The sequence below is a fragment of the Ictalurus furcatus genome, chromosome 25 (genome assembly GCF_023375685.1).
Source record: "Ictalurus furcatus strain D&B chromosome 25, Billie_1.0, whole genome shotgun sequence".
Taxonomy (NCBI): domain Eukaryota; kingdom Metazoa; phylum Chordata; class Actinopteri; order Siluriformes; family Ictaluridae; genus Ictalurus; species Ictalurus furcatus.
In genome coordinates, this window is record NC_071279.1 from 14,356,564 (window position 1) to 14,376,569 (window position 20,006).

General features: G+C 39.5%; 1 protein-coding gene across 3 annotated transcripts in view; it reads right to left on the bottom strand.

Annotated features, from left to right (window-relative positions):
• Window positions 1-20,006, bottom strand: part of LOC128601460 (serine/threonine-protein kinase D3-like) — a 57,034-nt gene that overhangs the window by 11,474 nt on the left and 25,554 nt on the right. For 2 of the 3 annotated variants that reach the window (XM_053614683.1, XM_053614682.1), the window contains exons 3-10: window positions 14,171-14,309; window positions 9,599-9,730; window positions 6,500-6,657; window positions 4,430-4,622; window positions 3,888-3,965; window positions 3,508-3,679; window positions 2,223-2,346; window positions 1,770-1,847 (exon numbers count right to left, since the gene is read on the bottom strand). In XM_053614683.1, the coding sequence (XP_053470658.1) occupies window positions 1,770-1,847; window positions 2,223-2,346; window positions 3,508-3,679; window positions 3,888-3,965; window positions 4,430-4,622; window positions 6,500-6,657; window positions 9,599-9,730; window positions 14,171-14,309 (1,074 nt within the window). The remainder of the gene's footprint in view (window positions 1-1,769; window positions 1,848-2,222; window positions 2,347-3,507; window positions 3,680-3,887; window positions 3,966-4,429; window positions 4,623-6,499; window positions 6,658-9,598; window positions 9,731-14,170; window positions 14,310-20,006) is intronic. The other variant, XM_053614684.1, reaches the window with a different exon arrangement.

Genomic DNA, 20,006 nt, shown 5'->3' on the forward strand with positions numbered 1-20,006 from the left:
CGGATTACAGGGCAGGACGGGCACGAGCCACTCTGGCGGCCTGCCAGTCTGAGCAACACCCCGCCTGAGTTTGTGGAGAGCGGGAAGACCCCCACCCTGACTCCTTATAACTCTCTCTCTCTCTCTCTCTCTCTCTCTCTCTCTCACACACATACATACATTTCCTAATCACAGTTCAAAGGAAGGGGTCATAATCTAAAAGGCTATGAGTGGTCACAGAGTTAGTTAAGATAAATGAAAAAAAAAGGTAAGAGGAGAGAGGGATGTTTGGGAGGTATAGAGTTAGGTATGCAGAGAAAGAGAGAGAAAACAAGAGAGAGAGGGAGAGACACAAGTCCACCCATAGCCCTGCCTGTCTGTGAGAGGCGTAAAAAGTGTCTCACACACACAGACAGCAGTCTGGGTATTTTAACAGAAATAGTAGGCGATCTGTATAAATGGAACTTACGGAGTGCATCATTTTCACCTCACAGTTTCACTCCAGAAATACATGAAATTACTCTGATGAAGGATTTGTGCTGAACTCCTGGCATTTAAACATGCTCTTTTGCTATGATGTTGATGCATGGAGTTGAATTTTGAATGTAGTTTTTATTGTTCCTCCTTGCTCCTGCTAAGGATACAGTGACATTCAGATCCTCTGTTAACGCTACCTTTTGTTCTCTTTAAAAAAAATAAATAAATAAAAAGAAACTATGTTTTACCCCTGTCAGAATAATCTACATGTGTATATCTTGTGTATATCGGGGCCAGTGTATATCTCTAGAGAGCTGAGGGAGTGAGGCCAAGTGTATAGCGACAGGAGGCGGGGCCAGTTGTATAGATTCAGGAGGCTGGGCCAGGTGTATAACTCCAGACAGTTGTGGGGGTAAGTGTATAGTGCCATAGAGCTGGGGGCAAGACCATGTGTTCAGATACAGAGATTCTGAGGGGGTGGTGCCAAGTGTATAGCTATAGAGAGAAGAGGGGGCAGGGCCAGGTGTATAGCTATAGAGAGAAGAGGGGGCAGGACCAGGTGTATAGCTATAGAGAGCTGAGGGGGCAGGACCAGGTGTATAGCTATGGAGAGCTGAAGGGGCAGGACCAGGTGTATAGCTATAGAGAGCTGAGGGGGCAGGGCCAGGTGTATAGCTATAGAGAGCTGAGGGGGCAGGGCCAGGTGTATAGCTATAGAGAGCTGAAGGGGCGGGCCAGGTGTATAGCTGTAGAGAGTTGAGGGGGTGGGGCCAGTAGTATATCACTTAACTAACACCTAGCCAAGTGTATAGCTATAGAGAGCTGAGCAGGCGGGGCCAGGTGTATAGCTATAGAGCGCTGAACGGGCAGGGCCAGAGGTATAACTCCAGGAACTGGGGGCATGTGTATGGTGCCAGATAGCTGAGGGAGCGGGAATAAAACAAAGTATTGGAAAATAAAAAGTTAACCAAAATTAAACCAAAAATGCTTTATCTTATTAAAAAAATCCTTTCCTTTTTTTTGCAGTTAATCCATATCCTTTAAAAACAAAATGCAGAAATCAATGCAGGTGTGAGTATTATGTAAATGTGTATTGCAATGGCATTTTCGTGGAATAGCCTGAACACAACAACTGAAAAAAATGCTGTGTATATACAAATTAAAGCAAAAATAATTAAAGCAAAACAAAAGCTATGAGTAATAGAATGGGTACAGACACACAAAAACACAACTCCAAATGTTAATCCAAATGTTTTAAAAAAATACTGCCAAGACAATTCATCTGCTGTTGCAGTGAGCAGAGAGAGCTTTACCTTGTAGTATTTGGCTGCAGAGTCGTTCTGGAAAAGGGTCAGACTTTTGCTGTCCAGCCTCCAATAATGTCTCTTTCTCTAAAAAAAAAATCACCATTCAGCAAGCAACAATCAGCAAAAAGAAATTCATAAAGCTATTATCACTGGCACACCAACTTCAGCTTCACACAATTTTTAAATATAGCCTCAGTTATACAGATAGGTGTAAAAATGAAATGAAAATCTGCTGGCTCTGTTATGCTGCGCTCTTCCAATTCCTATGGGAGATTTTGGTGTGACGTATTAGATGGTGCTCTGCACTACCATCTTCAAAACCCCACTGTCTTTTCGAAGTATGATGTTTATGCCTCCAGTACAGTTTCAGAGATTTGTAGATTCTGTTCCAACGCAATTTATGTTGTCTTTTCCCTTTAATTTGTCACCTGTAAGCCTATTCTACGTTATGTATCTCACCAGGTTGTCTCGGCTGGTGTAGTGCACCATCCAGCCCTCCTTCACTAAGGTGGAGCTGCGTCTCTTGGTGTGTTTGATGGACTGAACCACACGCATCAGAGGAATGTTACTGCTGGTGGATGGACTACGGAGAGGACACACGGACAAGTCAGAGAATGTCAACATACAGAATTGTCCAAAATGTAAATGTTCCCAATTCCCCTGAAAGGGTTTCTCAAGCAATTGTAAACACATTTTAGAATTTCAGTTCAACCCAACCTTGTGAGGTGTGTGATGACATCTGTTGTGAAGATTTGTGAAAAAGTAACATAAGTGGTCCAAAACATTCTTCTCTGATGTCAGAGCACACACTTACCCTTTCTATACATTGTTACTTCAGTAAGGAATAACACAGTTTTACTGATCATTTTTTTATTTATACACTATTAATAATCAACCATGTGGTGGTGTGATACGGTTATTGTTACAATTACCACCCAGAAGTTTATTGGTTTCCTCTCATACCGCAACAGTTTGCCAACGAGGACCATTTTTAATTGATTAAAGAATAACACATCATGCATTCTATATGTTTATATTACAATTACAATTGTGTAACAGCCATAAAACAAGTTAGTTCTTGTTATCTCTTATGCTATAGCACATATAAACAGTCATTCCCTAACAAGCTTATCTTTTTCTCTCTCTGGAAGTTAACAAGATAAAAAAAAAGAGCTTTGCGTAACAGAGATGTCAGACAGCGCAAATGCATGTGTCCTGAGGACTTTTCCATGGTAAAGAACTTATTGACCTTTACAACGCACTGGATTTCCATAAATTTTAACTAGACATCTCCTTACAGAAAACGTCACCATATCAATGATCATATGTCTTAAAAATCTGTTTATTAGGAGGCTGATATTATGTGTTGTGTCAGCCCTGTGTAGGTCGTTACTATAATAACTATTCAACACCTTCTGACCAATCAGATTAGAGAATTCAACATTGCTGTGGTATAATTGAAAATAATCTGCAACCATTGTCTGATCATGATCAGTGTATGTACGATGTATGTACAGTTGGGTACTTATTTTATATATATATATATATATATATATATATATATATATATATATATATATATCTTTTCTTTTCACTTTTACCTGCTTTGACTGTCACCACCCAGTAAGTATACTGTTGCTCTACTTGCTTGTTTTTTTCTAAGAGCCATTTTTTTTATGATTGGGGAAAAAAGTGTCCAAAAACAGAAAAAAATGATCAGTATATGTACAGGAACCATAATCACCTGATAGTTTTCACCGTTTCCTCGTCCTTTTCTCCATCCATGAAGGGAGCGTCCATGTCCTCCGGCGTGATCGCCTCCTCAGTGTCGTCCATGCCTCGACTGCTCTCGCTGTTCACATCACTGCTGTCCACTTCCATCGTGACCTCGGAGTCTATCCCTGGGCTGGCTGGCTCTGCGTGCACAAACACACACACACACACACACACACACACACACACACACACACACACACACATACCAATTATCTCCATACACTGCTCTGTAAAAACACTGACAGTGTGTGAAAGAATGTTGTCTATCACTGAGCTAATGAGAATTCAGTTTCTGCCTCTGTGATAGACCCATATTAAAATGTGAGAATGCGCTAACGAGCTGCTCACCTCCGTTAAACACGACCTCGCCCAGGCAGTCTCTCGGCACTTTCGATGCACATCTTTTATGACAGTTGAATTTGCAATCTGCAATGGGCGAGTGTGATAAAAACATGTCAAAGATCTATTTAAAATTATTACGCAGTATACTGTCACCATGAAAAATACTCAGGGTTCATTATTTGCTAATAAATCCAGTGTTATGGGGCTGTTAGTGTGGTGTTAGTGTGTAGCTAAAGCAGGGAATGGAACACACTGGGATGTGTTGTTATAGGAAAATAATCAGTGGGGTGGAGTAATGCAGTCTCTGTTACTATTACCACCCTAAAGAGGATTATTTTCCAATATAAACATGTCACTAAGTGTTTTATTCCTCTTACACTTCCGCAATTACAGTGTATATATTCATAATAATAGAAACCTGTGGTTTTCCTTTGCAGCTGGAACTACTGTTTTAGCTGCTGACCAATCAGATTCGAGAATTCAACAGCAACGTGCACCTATAGTTAGGTATGATATAATATTTTCTAGGTATATTACAGTTGTTGTACCCTTGCACTGCATGCCCTGGCGGAACAGGCCCTTGAGCAGCCGTTTGCAGTATTGGCAGATGGTAGGTCGTGTGTACGTGTGCACGTTGAAGGTGTGTGGCACTTTGACTCTGCCCAACACCATCTTTTCCATCCAGATGGGCCGGCCACTCCACGACGGGATCCGTTTTCCTGCCTCCAACAGTGGCCTCTGCTACACACACACACACACAGTTAATAAAGAGTTAATAAAGTTAATAGATAATGAGACGCTACTCTGATATCAGTGAATTTAGACAATGCAAAGTTGTTACACACTGACTACGTTTACATGCACATCGATAATCTGATATTAATTAAAATTTGCCAATATTCTAATTAGTATCGAGTCGTGTAAATGCTGCAATCTGATTCAGATTAAGACAATATTCTGATTCCCCAAATTCGGATTCCAACTCCTGGAATATGCCTGTTTTAATCGGAAATTTGTTGCATGTAAACACCTTATTCAGAAAATCCACTAAAAGGAGATATATTCGCGTGCTCAGTCTGCAAGGAATTGTGGGTAGCAACGGCAGCATCTTGAATCTCCTTGGAAATAACAGCGGGAAAGAAAAAGCGCATGTGTACATAGGCAGACTTACAACAACCATGCATACTGGAATATTCCGATGCCTGTATGCATATAAACATCGTATTCGGAATATGGCTGCGACCCGAATATACAGACCTTAAACGGAATTCCATGTGCATGTAAACGTAGTCACTGTTCATGTTTGTCAATTCGGCAGTTTATTTCGTAGTCGATGTGATAAGTGTAATTACAGGATCATTTTAGTTATATGGAATCTTTTCTTATGGAATTTGTCGTAAAGTTTTGTCTTTTTTGTCTTGTTGTCATTCGTTCTTTAGATCGTTTGTATCAAAAACGTAACAACTAGGTGCTAGCTAGCTAAATCATCAGCCTCAGTTATTAACTAGTTTATGTTTGGTGTTCACATTTCTGGTAATGGAAGTGCCCAATGGTGCACTACCCATCAGCCCCTGTAAGACACATGATCTGCTCACACTTTCCCTACTCACTCTCACCTGTATCTCATTAAGCCTTGTTAGGACCACTATTTAAGTTTTTCTGTGGCTCACTTTCGAGCTTCTGTTGTTGTCGCTGTCGTTTGTAGTCTGTATGTTTCTTGCCTCGTACCCATAGTTCGTGCTCACGCTTCTTGTTTTCACGGTTTCTTCTACAATAAATGATCTGCACTTGCATCTGCCTCCACTACCTGTTCCTGACAACCACTGAACAGAGAATGCAATGTCGGGTTGCCTTTCCACCACAAAATTACAAATCTGCATGCTAAGAATATGACTGAAATTTAATTTTTTTTTTTTTAAAAATTGTAAAAGTAATCAATGTATTTCTTAGTGTCTCTATCTTTATCTTAGTGACTTTATCTTCTGTCAGTTAAAAAAAATACAAGCAATCACAGTGACGCAAAGCACCATGAATTATGAAAGGAAAACAGTTAGGCACTTAAACTGGTGGAAATGCTGAACTAACTTTACTGCGCTTCCAAATTCTTACTTAAATTATGACTTAAATACACAAAAGTGGTGCATAGAAACACACCTACAGTATTATTTTTTTTATTATCTAATGTTAGCTACATGTCACTCTCTGACAGGACTAGCTCTTGATGTTGTTATGGTAACGTTGAACCTAATCGTTTGTGTACCGCTTCTTGACTTGTGTCTTAGTTCGGTTATGTGTAGTGTACATGTAAATGTGCTGAGCAAGTATTTAAACCCTCATTTGGACTCTCCAATCAGGATCGAATCAATCAGATAGACAAAACAACTATGCGTCTATGAAAAATGAAGATAAAGAGAGAGGTTGAGAAAAAGTTACTTGCCTTGAGTATTAGGTTTCGGCAATGATGTGATTTTTAATATTCATGATACTGTAGAACTGAAGTGAGATGGAGAGAAAGGAAAGCAAGTGTGACAAATGAGAGGGAGCGAGTGAGAGAGAGAGAGAGAGAGAGAGAGAGAGAGAGAGAGAGAGAGAGAGCGCAAGAGAAAAGGCGAGTGTACCTCCTCGGGTAACATGACCACGCTCTCAATGGCCGGAGGACGAGGGACGGACAGAGAGGGTCCAGGCAGGGACACATTGGACAGGCGTCTCTTTCGCACTCCGCTGCAGTTATTGGGGATCTTAAAGGCGCAGCGTTTGTGGTAATTAAGCCCACATCCTTCACACACACACGCACACACACACACAGACACACAGTTAAAACATTTAATAAGCACCTAATAAGCACCTCTTTTCTATAGTATTTCTACATTCATAAATCTGTATACTCATATATTCATACATCCTGTTATATTCATGTTATAGAGTGTTACTGTTTACAGATGAAAATTTAGACACTCCTCAGCGCCCACTAGTGGCCTTCAATCAACTTTCATAAACACCACACGTAATCAGGTCAAGCACCGTGTGAATGTCACGCTGTAATTTAATGCATTTCCTGTAATTACCGCAGTATAAAATAATCCATTATTTCATAACAGAACACACATTTAAAGAAGCACGGCAACCACCCATATACAGTATCCCTCACTCGAATTTTACACCCAGCACTAAATGAGTGTGACATCATGAAAGCTTTGTCCATTCTAAAGCAACACAGGCAGGAAGCCGCCTACACAGGGAACGTGTCCCAGAGCGCGCTCGCTTTGATCCCAGCACAAGTACGGCATCGCTGCGACGCGACCTTTTCACACAGCCAGGTTTACGCTTCCTCACACACTCTGGATCACATTAGGGTTTTACTGCTGTATCCCTACTTTATAAACATCCCTATGTACTGTAAGGCTGTCCTAGGTTTGATTCTTTTTTTAAACTTGGTGACAGCATAGAAAATGACTGATTTTTAGTATACGTATAAATAAAAAGCAATAAACTGTATCACTATTTGTCGGTTACCTTTAGTATGTTACACCTGAGAAATTGTTTGTATCCTTAAACTCAGTACAACCATGTAAGTTTTAGACTTCAAATGAGTTTTAAGGTACTTCATAGGATGCTGATGGGAGAAAAACACATACTGAAGGCACTAAAGATGTCCTCATGGAGGAAACCAGCCCAGTGATGGAGTGACACACTCAACTTCCTGAGCTATGACTGGCTAGATGGTTCGTTTTTATTCACAAGCAGACTGGGCATTCGAAATGTCATTCAAATCTCCATAGCAACCACAGCAAAACAGCAGAAGCACAGAATGTTGCTTTTTGTTCCACCCGGGTTCTGACAAAATCTTCTTGCTGTTGCATTCCGTCTTATTTCACGTCATAATTTGGGTTAGTTCATCACGGCCATGTAGTCAGGATAATACTGCAGTGTGTGTGTGTGTGTGTGTGTGTGTGTGTGTGTGTGAGATTGTCTGCTCCTTCACACTGCAGCAAGGCAGCAATCTTTGTTTTCAAGTTCACTTTTTTGTTTCATAAAAGAAAAAAACAATCTAACTTAATTTAAAACTGTCTTGGAAATATTACTGAATAACGTCTTGTAATCAGCAGCTTCATGATATTATGATTAGCAATTTATTTTCTCGACGGGTTATTTTTTAGAATTCTTTTATGAACTGGCTATACAATAACATGCACTACTGGATCTTAATTAGCAATCTTCTGGGCGGAAAAAACGTACTGTAAGGGTTATTCATTTAGTTCTTTGTATAGCTAAGGGTTCTGGTTAGGAAACTCTGCTGTAGGGTTCTCCATGAAGGGCCAAAGAGGTTAAAGGTTCTAGATTTGTCCTTACTTCTAACAGTGTATGTTCAAAGGTAAAACAGACTGTATATATACATGGGGCGGCTGTGGATCAGGTGGTAGAGCGTGGTGTCCACTAATCATAGGGTTGGCAGTTCGATTCCCATTCATGTTCGGCCCACATGACTCCACATGCCGAAGTGTCCTTGAGCAAGACGCTGAACCCAAGTTGCTCTCGATGGCAAGTTTACGCCTTGCATGGCAGCTCTGCTACCATTGGTGTGTGAATGGGTGAATGAGACACAGTGTAAAGCACTTTGTGACCGCTAAGGTTAAAAAAACACTATATAAGTGCAGTGCAGGTCATAAGGTATATAAAGTTTATGTAGAATTTATTGTTCTTATAAAGCCACAATGAAGCTCAACTTCGTGTTATTTGTCGTAATTTACCTGCATTAAAAATGGTGATTAAATGTTCAGGCAAACACAGGTAGGAACTAAAACAAATGCATCATCATTTTGAAGTAAGTCACAGTGACTACAAAATACAGATTAAATTCCCGTTACGTCTATTAGCGTCTACAAGGACAGTTTTTCCTGTCCATCCATTTTCCATACCGCTTATCCTACATAGGATCACACGGAGCCTGGGGCCTATCCCAGGAAACTCGGGGCACTATTCATTACAGACTTTAGACGGGGTGCCAACCCATCGCAGGGCTGAAGTGCACACACATTCACACACTATGGACACACTGGAAATGCCAATCAGCCTACAATTCATGTCTTTGGACTGGGGGAGGAAACCAGAGTATGGGGAGGAAACCCCCAAAGCACAGGGAGAACATGCAAACTCCACACAGGGCAGAGGCAGGAATCGAACCCCCAACCCTGGAGGTGCAGCTCAAATATTCTAACCACTAAGCCACCTTGCCTCTCACATTTTTTTCTGTGTGTTTCTTACACAACATAATGGCCTACAAATATTTAAAAACAAACAAACAAACAAAAAAATAAACTAACTTTGAGGTTAAGGTTGAGTTTAGAAGCTTTAAGGGAAACCTTAAAGGTTATACTAGGGGGAAAATGTAAAGGTTGTACTGTATGTAGTCCCTACAGCAGAGTGTTTCTGTATCAGAAAGTAGGAGGTTAAGAATCTTCTCATCATTGGTCATATTGGATGTGTGGGAGAGTTTTGGATATCTCAAAGATGCACACGGAAGAAAAGCTGATGGCAAAAAATGCATAAAACAGCAAATCTGAACTCCCCATGAATCCCCATGTGCTATTGTGAAACTGCAATATTATTTTTTTGAATATCTGTGAATAAATATACAACCTGTGAATAAATTAGTCTGGCTAAATGGTTTGGTTTTGTCAGAACAGAAGCCAAATGTCATTGGAGGTGACCGTGCTCACCTTCACACTTGAGACCCTGACGCACGAGACCCCAGAGCATCTCGCCGCAGTCATCGCAGAACGCCGGGGCTTTGTACGAATGCACGTACAGAGCGTGAGGACGGATCTGGAAGTCCTCAACGGTGGCAAGAGCTGCAAGACAAACACAAGGAAATACACTGTAACGATAAAATAACCAGCAGAGTAACAGGAAATGAAAGGCAAAAGCAAGAAAACCGATTTACAGCCGCAGACTCCTGTTCTTGGTTGACTGAGTGGAACTTGTTACTGTTGTAGCCCATCAAGGTTCACGCTGTTGCATTCGGAGATGCTTTTCTGTTCAGCACGTTTGTACAGAGTGCTTATTTGAGCTCTTGAACCAGTCTGGGCATTCTCCTCTGACCTCTCTCATGAACAAGGCGGTTCTGTCCACATTGTGTGAAAATACCAGGAGAGCAGCAGTTTCTAAAATACTCAACCGACAACAACGCCATGGTCAAAGTCACTGAGATCCTATCTGTCCTCATTCGGATGTTCGATACGTATGAACATTAACTGAAGCTCTTGACCTGTATCCGCGTTGTGCTTCTGAAACACGATTGGCTGATTGGATAACTGCATGAGAATTATACACACTAGGCTATAGTTCCATAGACCGTTTGTTTGCTTGTGTATTATCATAACAGTTTCTTATCATAACCGTAAATGTGACTTCAAAGTTTGCTCCCATGATACCAGTACTAAAACACTGTCTGCTGCTTTTGTCCGAATTCCTTTCTGGTTTGTAAGGAGCCATGCACCATTGAGATCACAACAGCTATTTCCATGCAATCAGCAGATCAACACACAAAGAACATCTTCACATCCACACAGCAAAACACCTCCATGGCAACGACATTCCTGACGCATCTACAGAGAGAAACACGCTCGGAGGAGGGAGACTTTTCGGAGGAGAATCAAAGACACACACACGCACACACACACACACACACACACACACACACACACACACACACACACACGACCAGGAGAACAGGACCATGGCTCCCTGTTGAAACTCAATGTAACAGTAAGAGTGATAAATCAGTAGTAAATAAAAAAAAAACTTATTTATTTAATCTTTTTTTTTATCATAAGAAGTAAATGAAAAAAAAATGTATATAACCATCGTGTAACCATCCTATAAATCGATTAAAGGTGTAATAATATGTCATTATTCAAAACATGATTAATATTAATATTAATATTAATTTTTGTCTGCAAACTCAACTTCCCGAGCTGCCTGTGTGTTGTGACCGAGAGAGAAATGCTTCTTGCTTCCTTTGTGCCTTTTGCTTGTTTCCTTTCCTTGTGTCTTAGCTCCTCCCACAGAGGATAAAAGGAAGTGATGCGAGGAACATAAACAAGGACAAGACGAACTGAGGGCAAATGTGAGGGCAAATAAGACATTTTTGCTCACTCAAGTTACACTTTAAAGCTGCTTTACTAACTGACGACTTGTTACACTGTTCTGTCGCTTGTCCGATTTGTCCACGCATTTAAAATATTTATTTAACTTTTTGATTTGTCCCCATTGTTTCTTAATTTCCTTCATTAACATGATTCATTTCGTATTTATGGTTGTTATTAAAGTATCATTTATTGGGTGGTGGAAAATGATACTATAGCCTTACGTCATAACAACAACAACAACAACAACAACAACAAAAAGATTTCCACATAGGAAACACCTGTGTATCCTTGATCTTGATCTAGCTCCGTGTCACGAGCTCAAGCTGAAGCAGTTTAGAAAGTCAGTTTGTTGTTATTTGACAAAGAAAGCATTGTGACGGTAAACGTCATCACTAGGACAACTCCCGAAGACCTTCTGGGCTGAGTCGAAGTCAGTGAGTGTCTCCAAGATGTTAAATAACTTGATGTTTTTATGAGGTAATTTTAAGGTTAGGGGGTTTTTTTACGCAGTCGGAAAATTCATCATATTTGTAAAAACAACTGCTAATAAATAAATTTAAAAAACATGTCTGAAAACTTGAATTCAGTGTAAATAACCTGCTAATACAAGTGCCTTTGATAATGCTTTTCAAAAGTTTTTAACTCGTTACTTCTTTATCCTCGGGTGTTTTAATGGGACTTTTAATCTTATTTCAATGCTGGTGCTAAACTGTGGCCTAATATACAGGAAATAGAGGATTATTTTCTGCTAATGGTTACATGAACACAGGAAATTCTAATTTGTCTTATGGCCTCTGTACCTGTCAATCCCAGTGAAGGAGGTGTGGCTCTGTACCTGTCAGTCCCAGGGAAAGAGGCATGGCTCTGTACCTGTCAGTCCCAGAGAAAGAGGCGTGGCCTCTGTACCTATCAGTCCCAGAGAAAGAGGCATGGCTCTGTACCTGTCAGTCCCAGAGAAAGAGGCATGGCTCTGTACCTGTCAGTCCCAGAGAAAGAGGCGTGGCCTCTGTGTCTGTCAGTCCCAGTGAAGGAGGCGTGGCCTGTGTAGTCTGTGTCTGTGGCTTAAGCAGAATCGCTCTGCTGGTTGACACAGAAGTGCCAAAACTTTACAGTTCATAGCAGGAGACACACACATAGACGGTTATACTTTTGAGAAATAAACAGAGAAAAAAACAAGACAGAGAGAGAGAGAGCAAAATAACAAACAAATGTGCTAAGTTTGATGTGGTGCATGCACAAACTGAGCACAACGACAGAGCTGTGCACCAGAAGCCTGCAGGGAGAGGAAGTGGTGTATGTGTGTGTGTGTGTGTGTGTGTGTGTGTGTGTGTGTGTGTGTGTGTGTGCTTGTGTGTGTGTGCAGTTCTCAGAGAACATTATATGTGAGGATACGAACGAAAGCCACAGCTGCTCAGGTGTTATGCTGAGTTTCACAAAACATGCAACCGCAACGCACAGAGCAGGAGGAAACAAGCATCTAACCAGCAGCCTCAGGTGCAACACACACACACGCGCACACACACACACACACACACACTCAGGGCCTGGAGGAGCTCTACATGTGAAAAGATGAATCAAACTGTGTTGGATGTCGGGGGTATATTAAATATAGTGCGAGTTCAAAGAATTGTTGTCAAATATATCCATTACACCTCAATCAGAGTAGCATAAAATAGCTCTAGCCTTAACATTTGTAGAACAAAATTAGCAATATATCCTGCAATCTATTCAACTAAACTGTTAAAGCTGCTAAGTCCAACAGTTTTATTACTGTATACACAAGATTTTTAGCACAGTCTCTCAAAAATTGTGATTGTTCGAGTTGAAAATGTTCAGATTTTGCACAGTAATTATGTGCCCTGGTTATTGTACTTCACATTTTACTGCCTTTCTTATTTGCTGTTAATCTCCTTAACCACTAATTAGCCTGTGAGCTAGCAACCTATACACCATTAAAATATCTGTACATACTGTATATACATATTCCCAATGTGATCATATAAGTTTGATACGCCAATGAAATTTTCATAGAGCCAACCCACACATATCAGCGTATAGCTTTTTGACTTAAAGCTTTAAACTAGCATTTTAAATTGTGAAGTTTCACTATTCCTAGAGGGCATGTGCACTGCTGCAAGGCTACAATACAAATATTGGGCTGACATCCAGTAAAGCCAGTAAAGTGTGATATTTCTCTTCATTATTTGTTCATTATTCATTATTATATATCTGTTTACACATAAACACCGGAGGAATGTTTACTTGTAGTGGAAAAATGATAGATTGTCAAATGAAATTTCATTAAAGTTCATTAACACTTACGGATATATGATTAATAAAAAAAATTAGGCATTAGAAGGCGCATTCCTAGTAAATAAAACAAATTAGAATTTAGGAAAAAAAAGATAAACCTATTTTACTTCCACTCCTAAATACATAGCAGCACTGACCACCTACTGACCACAGGCTCCTTTTGACCTGTTTCCTGTTAGTCCTTCTCACACCTTAGCTTAGCTCATAACTTACACACTTTTCTTTGTAGTCTTTCACTGACTGAAATTCTGAGCCTTAGTTAATTCTTTATAGTTTGACCTGTTTATCTGTGTATCATCTTTCTCTTGTTTATATCGTGTGCTGAGTCTGTAGTAGCGTGTGTATCCAACACTGGTTGTTTACGTGGTTTCCTGATCCCGGTCTAATTCGAGTCTACAGCATCCTGTTTGTATGTGCTTTTAACCTTTGACCTGTATCCTGGAATCTGTTCTCAATAAAACAATCCTGTACACCCATCCTACCTCACAGAGCAATCTTGTTACACTTGTTTTCTCTAAATATGTGAATACTGTGAAATCTGTGTTTATGCATACATTTGATAAGGAATAAACGGAAAGGCAAGTATAAAGACTTGACTATGGAGATATATATATATAAATTACATATATAAAATGCAGCTGCAATAACATACGGCTGGTCATTTTTGTGGATTTTGTGATTAACTAATCTCAAATGGATTATGTGTAATACATTTGAATGTAGCACATACTCATACTATGAAGCGAGAACGGCAACTCAAGCAGCCAATCAGAAAAGACTGAGCATAACTGCTCCTCCAATCAGAATAAGAACCTGGCTATGACTCACCTGAGAGCACCACCTCGATCAGATCTCCCTCGTGGATGTTGTCGGCGGAGGTGAGCCGCTGCAGGATGTTGTCCGAGTTCAGGTCATGGCGGAAGAGCATGATCTTGTCGTACATGCCGAAAAATCCGCATTCTGGAAACTGTAAGCAGATAAGAACATAGAGAGAGGCAATGTAATTACAATCTGTTTGTAGAATGTTCATTTAGTTCACCTAATCAAACTAAAGGTAAAACAAACTGAATCATAAAATTGCTCTTATTTTAAATTATATGATGTAAACCACAGCCGTTAAACCCAGTCAGACAGCCTGTCAAGTCAGGTCATGTCAAGTGGACTTTTTTACTGTCATTCCTCTATACACCTTGTATACATTGGAATGAAATGTTGTTTCTCCAGGACCATGGTGCAATACGGAATTAAATTTGTGCCAAAAGTATTGAATGCAACTTTTCAAGAAACGTCCAAAAATATACAATGAGAAAAGAAGAAAAAAACACTCTGCAACTGAAAACTGTGATCTCAGTGGAACAAATGTAACATGGTCTTCAAATAAACAGTATTCTTTCTTTGTTTACAGGTTTTTAAGCTTTTTCAATAATCATGGTTTATGAATGCGCTGCCAGAGTTTTTGCTCATGCTTTCAAAGTTTTTGTTTACACTCCGCAAGTTTACGTTCGCCATTCTGGCACAAATCTTACGTGTGGGCGGGGCTTAACAGCGCTTTACTCTCATTGGCAAGTGAGATTTGGATCGACAGCTCCCTGACCAGGAAGTAGAGACTTCAGTGTTGTGAATTTTGGAGAGCGTTCTGGATGCAGTTCTCTATATAGTTACAGCGTTTGTACTTTGTAGTGGAAATTACTTGCTTACTTAGTATATTAGTTTGTATTTAATATTTGAGGTTTGGGTAGTCTCAGACAACTATTTTTTCAAGATGAGCGCTCAGGAGGGGCATGGAGCGTTGTCGTCGTCATCAACGTCATCATCCTCCTCCTCAGGTCGATACTTGAGCTGTCGATCCAAATCTCACTAGCCAATGAAAGTAAAGTGCTGTTAAGCCCCCCCCACACATACGATTTGTGCCAGAATGGCGAACGGAAACTTGCTGAGTGTAAATGAAAACTTTAAAAGCGTAAACGAAAACTCTGGCAGCGCATTCATAAACCATGATTAGCGAAAAGGAAGCTTTGAAAACTGTTAACAAAGAATGCTGTTTATTTGTAGACCTTGTCAATTTTTTTTGCCACTGAGTTTACTCTTTTCAGTTTCAGAGTGTCTTTCTTCTTTCTCATTGTATATTTTCGCTCGTTCCTTGAAAAGTTACGTTAAATACACAAGTTAATTTCCATAGTGAAACAACAATAATGCAGTACAGTACAATGTCAGCTGAAGAAAATTCCATGTTGGATTTACTGCATCGCTGCTTGTCCATTCCTTAAATGAGAGATACAGTATAAAGCATATTTCCTGTTAAAATAGAGATATTGGGCTAACCAGTGAACCCTGGATGTTAACGTGGACTATTTCCTTCTATCAGGAGTCTACCGAGTAAATGAGTCCTGCTGCCTGGCACATGGCTCATTCTATCTGCAACTTACACACTTACAAACTGTAATGCTTTACAGGAAAAGAAGATTTACAAATTTACAGTTTTCCTGTTACCCCAAGTGCAGTCTATCAGCTAGTTGTGTCTGGTGTTTGCTTCTTTAGTTTTGCAATGGAGCTGTCATTAATAGAAGTAATAGAAGTCTACCTCACCCAAAATGTTACATGAATACAGTCCCAAAGCTTTATTTAATCTATTCAAAGGCTAGTTACGCTCAATAATCTCATTTTTAAAGAAAATGTTTAGTAAAATAGCAGTGTGGGTCCATATGTACAGGTAAAGAAAAACCTTCACACAAAGCAGATGCTAGCAAGTTATCTTAAACACAAATTGAGCTGAATAATAAAACACAGTACTAAAAATATACTCAGAAGAAGCAAACAAACGTGAGGGTCTCATTTAACAAGCTTGCTAAAGTTAGCTGGCTGACTAGCTTGTTCCCTCAGCATTAAAGCTGCATGAAGCAAGCACCCCTACAGCCAGAGCTTAGTTTAAGCTCTAGCTAGCTTAGCCGATGTTAGCCTGCTAGCTTTCTCTGTTGATTTTGTTGGCTATCTGACTCCAGGCAACAATAGAAGAAAGAAGAAGGGAATGTTTATAACCTACAAACACATACAAACACGTCAGCAGACTCTATGACAAGGTTTTAGACTTAGACAGCCTTCTTTACAAAGGTTCACTACCTGTTCACTACCTGTTCACTCCAGTGCATAGCAAACAGCCATTTCAAACACCAAATATGTCTTAGATGGTGGACTACAATAAGCTAATTTAAACAAATGATTTTTTAAAAGCACAATAAGAATGAAATATACACAATATTGTGTAATAAGTGGGAAAACAATATGAGCAAATGGAAACAAGAAAGAAGTATTGCACTGTGTTAAAGTAGGCTATAAAGTGACTCAGTGACTCAGTGGGAATAGGGAATTAACTGGACTAGAGGCTATTTAGGAAACAGAGCCATAAAAACAGTTCTTTAGCCTGGTTATCCGTGACTGGAAACTACGGAGCAAATCTGCGGATAATGGATAGTTTGTCCTGCTGCCTGGCACACTGCTCACTTTATCTGCAACTTACACAAGTTTCAATGCTTTACAGGAAAAAGCATTACACAGTTTAGCCCTAGTCAAATAGCTGGTGTCTGACGCTTACCAATACAGCCAAGTAACGAAAGTTTATCTCGCATCAAATTTTCCATAAATATATTACAAGATTATGTCTACATAATAAAATAAAGGATTAAATAAATCAAGATAGATATGAGATCATCCAGGATGTTCCCTATATCCAACTAATTCAACTGAAACTATATACATGATATAATATGCATAAGTGACCATGTCTTCATATAACGTGTCATGCCTGTTTTGTGTGTGTGTGTGTGTGTGTGTGTATTGTGTATTTTGTACTGTGTGTTCATTTCATGAGCAATTGAAATAGGGCAAGTTGGAAACCCGAACCTCACAGAGCAGCCCAGTCTTTCATTCATCTGCCCGTCATCATCAATAATGTCTGAGGCTCAGCTAATGACACCCTACAATCAGCATGAGGCACTGGCACAACCTCTCGGAAACCCAGGGTAATCCCTCCAGTGGAGCACAGCCTCAACAATGTGGCATTATGCTGGAGAACAGTGGAATGATACGCAGCTAAAACAGTGTTAACCATATGATCCTGTACATGTGAATAAAAGAACAAAGCCTACTGGCTAACAGGACAACGAATAGCACTGTCTCAGGATGCAGCCAGACTATTAGCAGACATGCTATACGCTATGCTCCAGAGATCAAGCTAAATATTTTATGCTCCCCAACAGCCAAAGTACACGAAGCATTACTGCTAATATTTAGCACAGCAGTAGGTGCTTAGCACTATTGCTAATTATCCAAAAATGGTGGCTATTAACTAGGTAATTTGCTTCAAGTTCAGATGAAATGTTAAGAAAACTCTTAAAGCTAACCAGTTTTATCTATCTTAGCATAGTCAAGTGGAACTGATTGTCTCGTCGGCTACTGTAATACATCCTGTATGTTTCAGCAAATTAAACAGATCTGACATCTGGCATAAAACATGCTTTAAAAATGCAACCGTGTATTCAATGATATGTATCCAATGATGCCCATGTTTCATTTTTCACAAAAAGCCTGTTTCATTTCATTATCTTCATCCACCACTGATTAGAACCCTGAATGCAGCAACCTTAGCAGCAAACCACCTACTGAATGATAAAGTACGCTGTCAGAAATAGTACAGAACAAACCATCGATTTTTCTCACACTGCCTGAATGTTATTAGTCACTAAACCCAGGTCAGACTCTGGCTATCCTGAACAGCCCGCCTTGTTGATGCCCCTGGCTTTGGATAATGAAAGGCAGAAGTGCAGGTGGCAGTTTAGATCAAATAAAATAACACAATTTGCTAAGCTGAAAACAAATGAATCTTGTCTTGGGTGCCACACTAAACAGCAGGTAAAACATCAAGGGAGTGACTCTGAGTACACATTTTACCATATTGTCTGGACAATAAGTCACTCTAGATTGCAAGTGGCACTCATCTAAACAGAAACAGAAAATAAATGACCATGCATCATTTTGTAGTTTCCATAATGTCTGTACTGGCTCCAACATGGCACATCACTGATTTTACTGTCTAGTCCAGTTTAGTTTTTGTCCCATTTGTGTTGTCATAGTCTACAGTCCTGATTTAAATCCCTCTACCAGGCTTGGAAAATGTCGGTACAATATATCGATCCTTATAATAAACTTATGAGCTTCTGCTTGTCCAGTTACCTTTGACACAATAAAACAATGAAACCATAATATAAATTTCCACTAGCATGTCTATCGCTTTCCCGATGTTATGTTAGCACCGAGGTACATTGGTTGTTCATTTGAATCCAACATCTTACTGGATTTCTTAGTTTCCTGAAGCATTGCTTGTACCAGGGGCCTCGTTTATAACATTTTTAAATAAATAAATAAAGTATATTATATACAAAGTAAGTATATACATTACATTTAAATCACATAAATTGTACTTTATGACAGTTGTAAAAAAATACATATATATAAAATATAAATAATAATAATTAATTAATTAATGTGGACATACAACTGTGTCCTAAAAGTTCTTAAAAGTGATTTATACAATCTCCAAATGTACAAAAAAAATTTCCAAAATATTTCGTACACATGGCCTGTTTATTAATCGCAAATCATCTTAAAATCGTGCCCACAGGAGCAAGTGCATCGACTCCACCTAAGGAACGTAATGTGATGTAACACTTGAATGTCTAAAAGGCCCCCATCTGAAGTAAGAACAAACCCATGAAGTTTGCTGTTGGATTTAATGGTACAAATGTTTTATAAAACGCAAATAAACCTTAATCTACTGTAATGGTGTGTTAATGGACTACCTATACTTACAACCTTTGTACAGTAAAATGTCAGTGGAAACCATGTTAACTTGAGTTTACCAGCCAAGTGAGTAATGCAACCCAGGTTACATTAACAGCCTAGGCTGTATAAAAGAGTGAAGGTGTAAAAGTCAACAAGAGAACCATAAACTAGCCTTTTAACTATTTTGCATGTGAATACATTCAAAGTAGTTAGCAAGATAATTGTTAGCTTGTTGCGACCTCCCCAATCCTACCATCCCCAAGGCCACCACCCCTCAGTTAACTCCCATGGAAAGAGGGTTAGCAAGGTAATTTGGAAACATACCGCTCCTTTTATACATGTGGCTTTTTTAAAATGAAGTAGCTTTTAAACAGTTATAGCATTTTATTGACTGAGCAATGAAACAGCATTAAGTTACCACCTACAATACAACCTACAATCATTCTGCATCATTTTTCTCTTTTAGCTGTTTCTTATGGCATCAGTGTTTAAAGAATGTTTGGTATGTGTCTCTTTTGAGTTCCGTGTAGCTGATTGAATTACATCTCATCTAACAATGCTAAGACCCTGCAGTTCTGTATCATCTTCTGAACACTGTCTTATTCTCATTTCAACTCTTCTCGCTATCTTGGTCCCCTGGTTTGATAGAAAGCTGGCAGATAATTAAAACCTCCCAATGTTCAGAACAATCACAGCGTTCCAGGTTTTCAGAAGTCAGTGATACGTGTGATCAGGTATAAATCAGGTTTAACCTCTAGAGCATCTACTGTGTAACTCTTCTATTTTCGATTTTGCAACAGGGAGTTAAATACTGAGGAACTGATCTGCC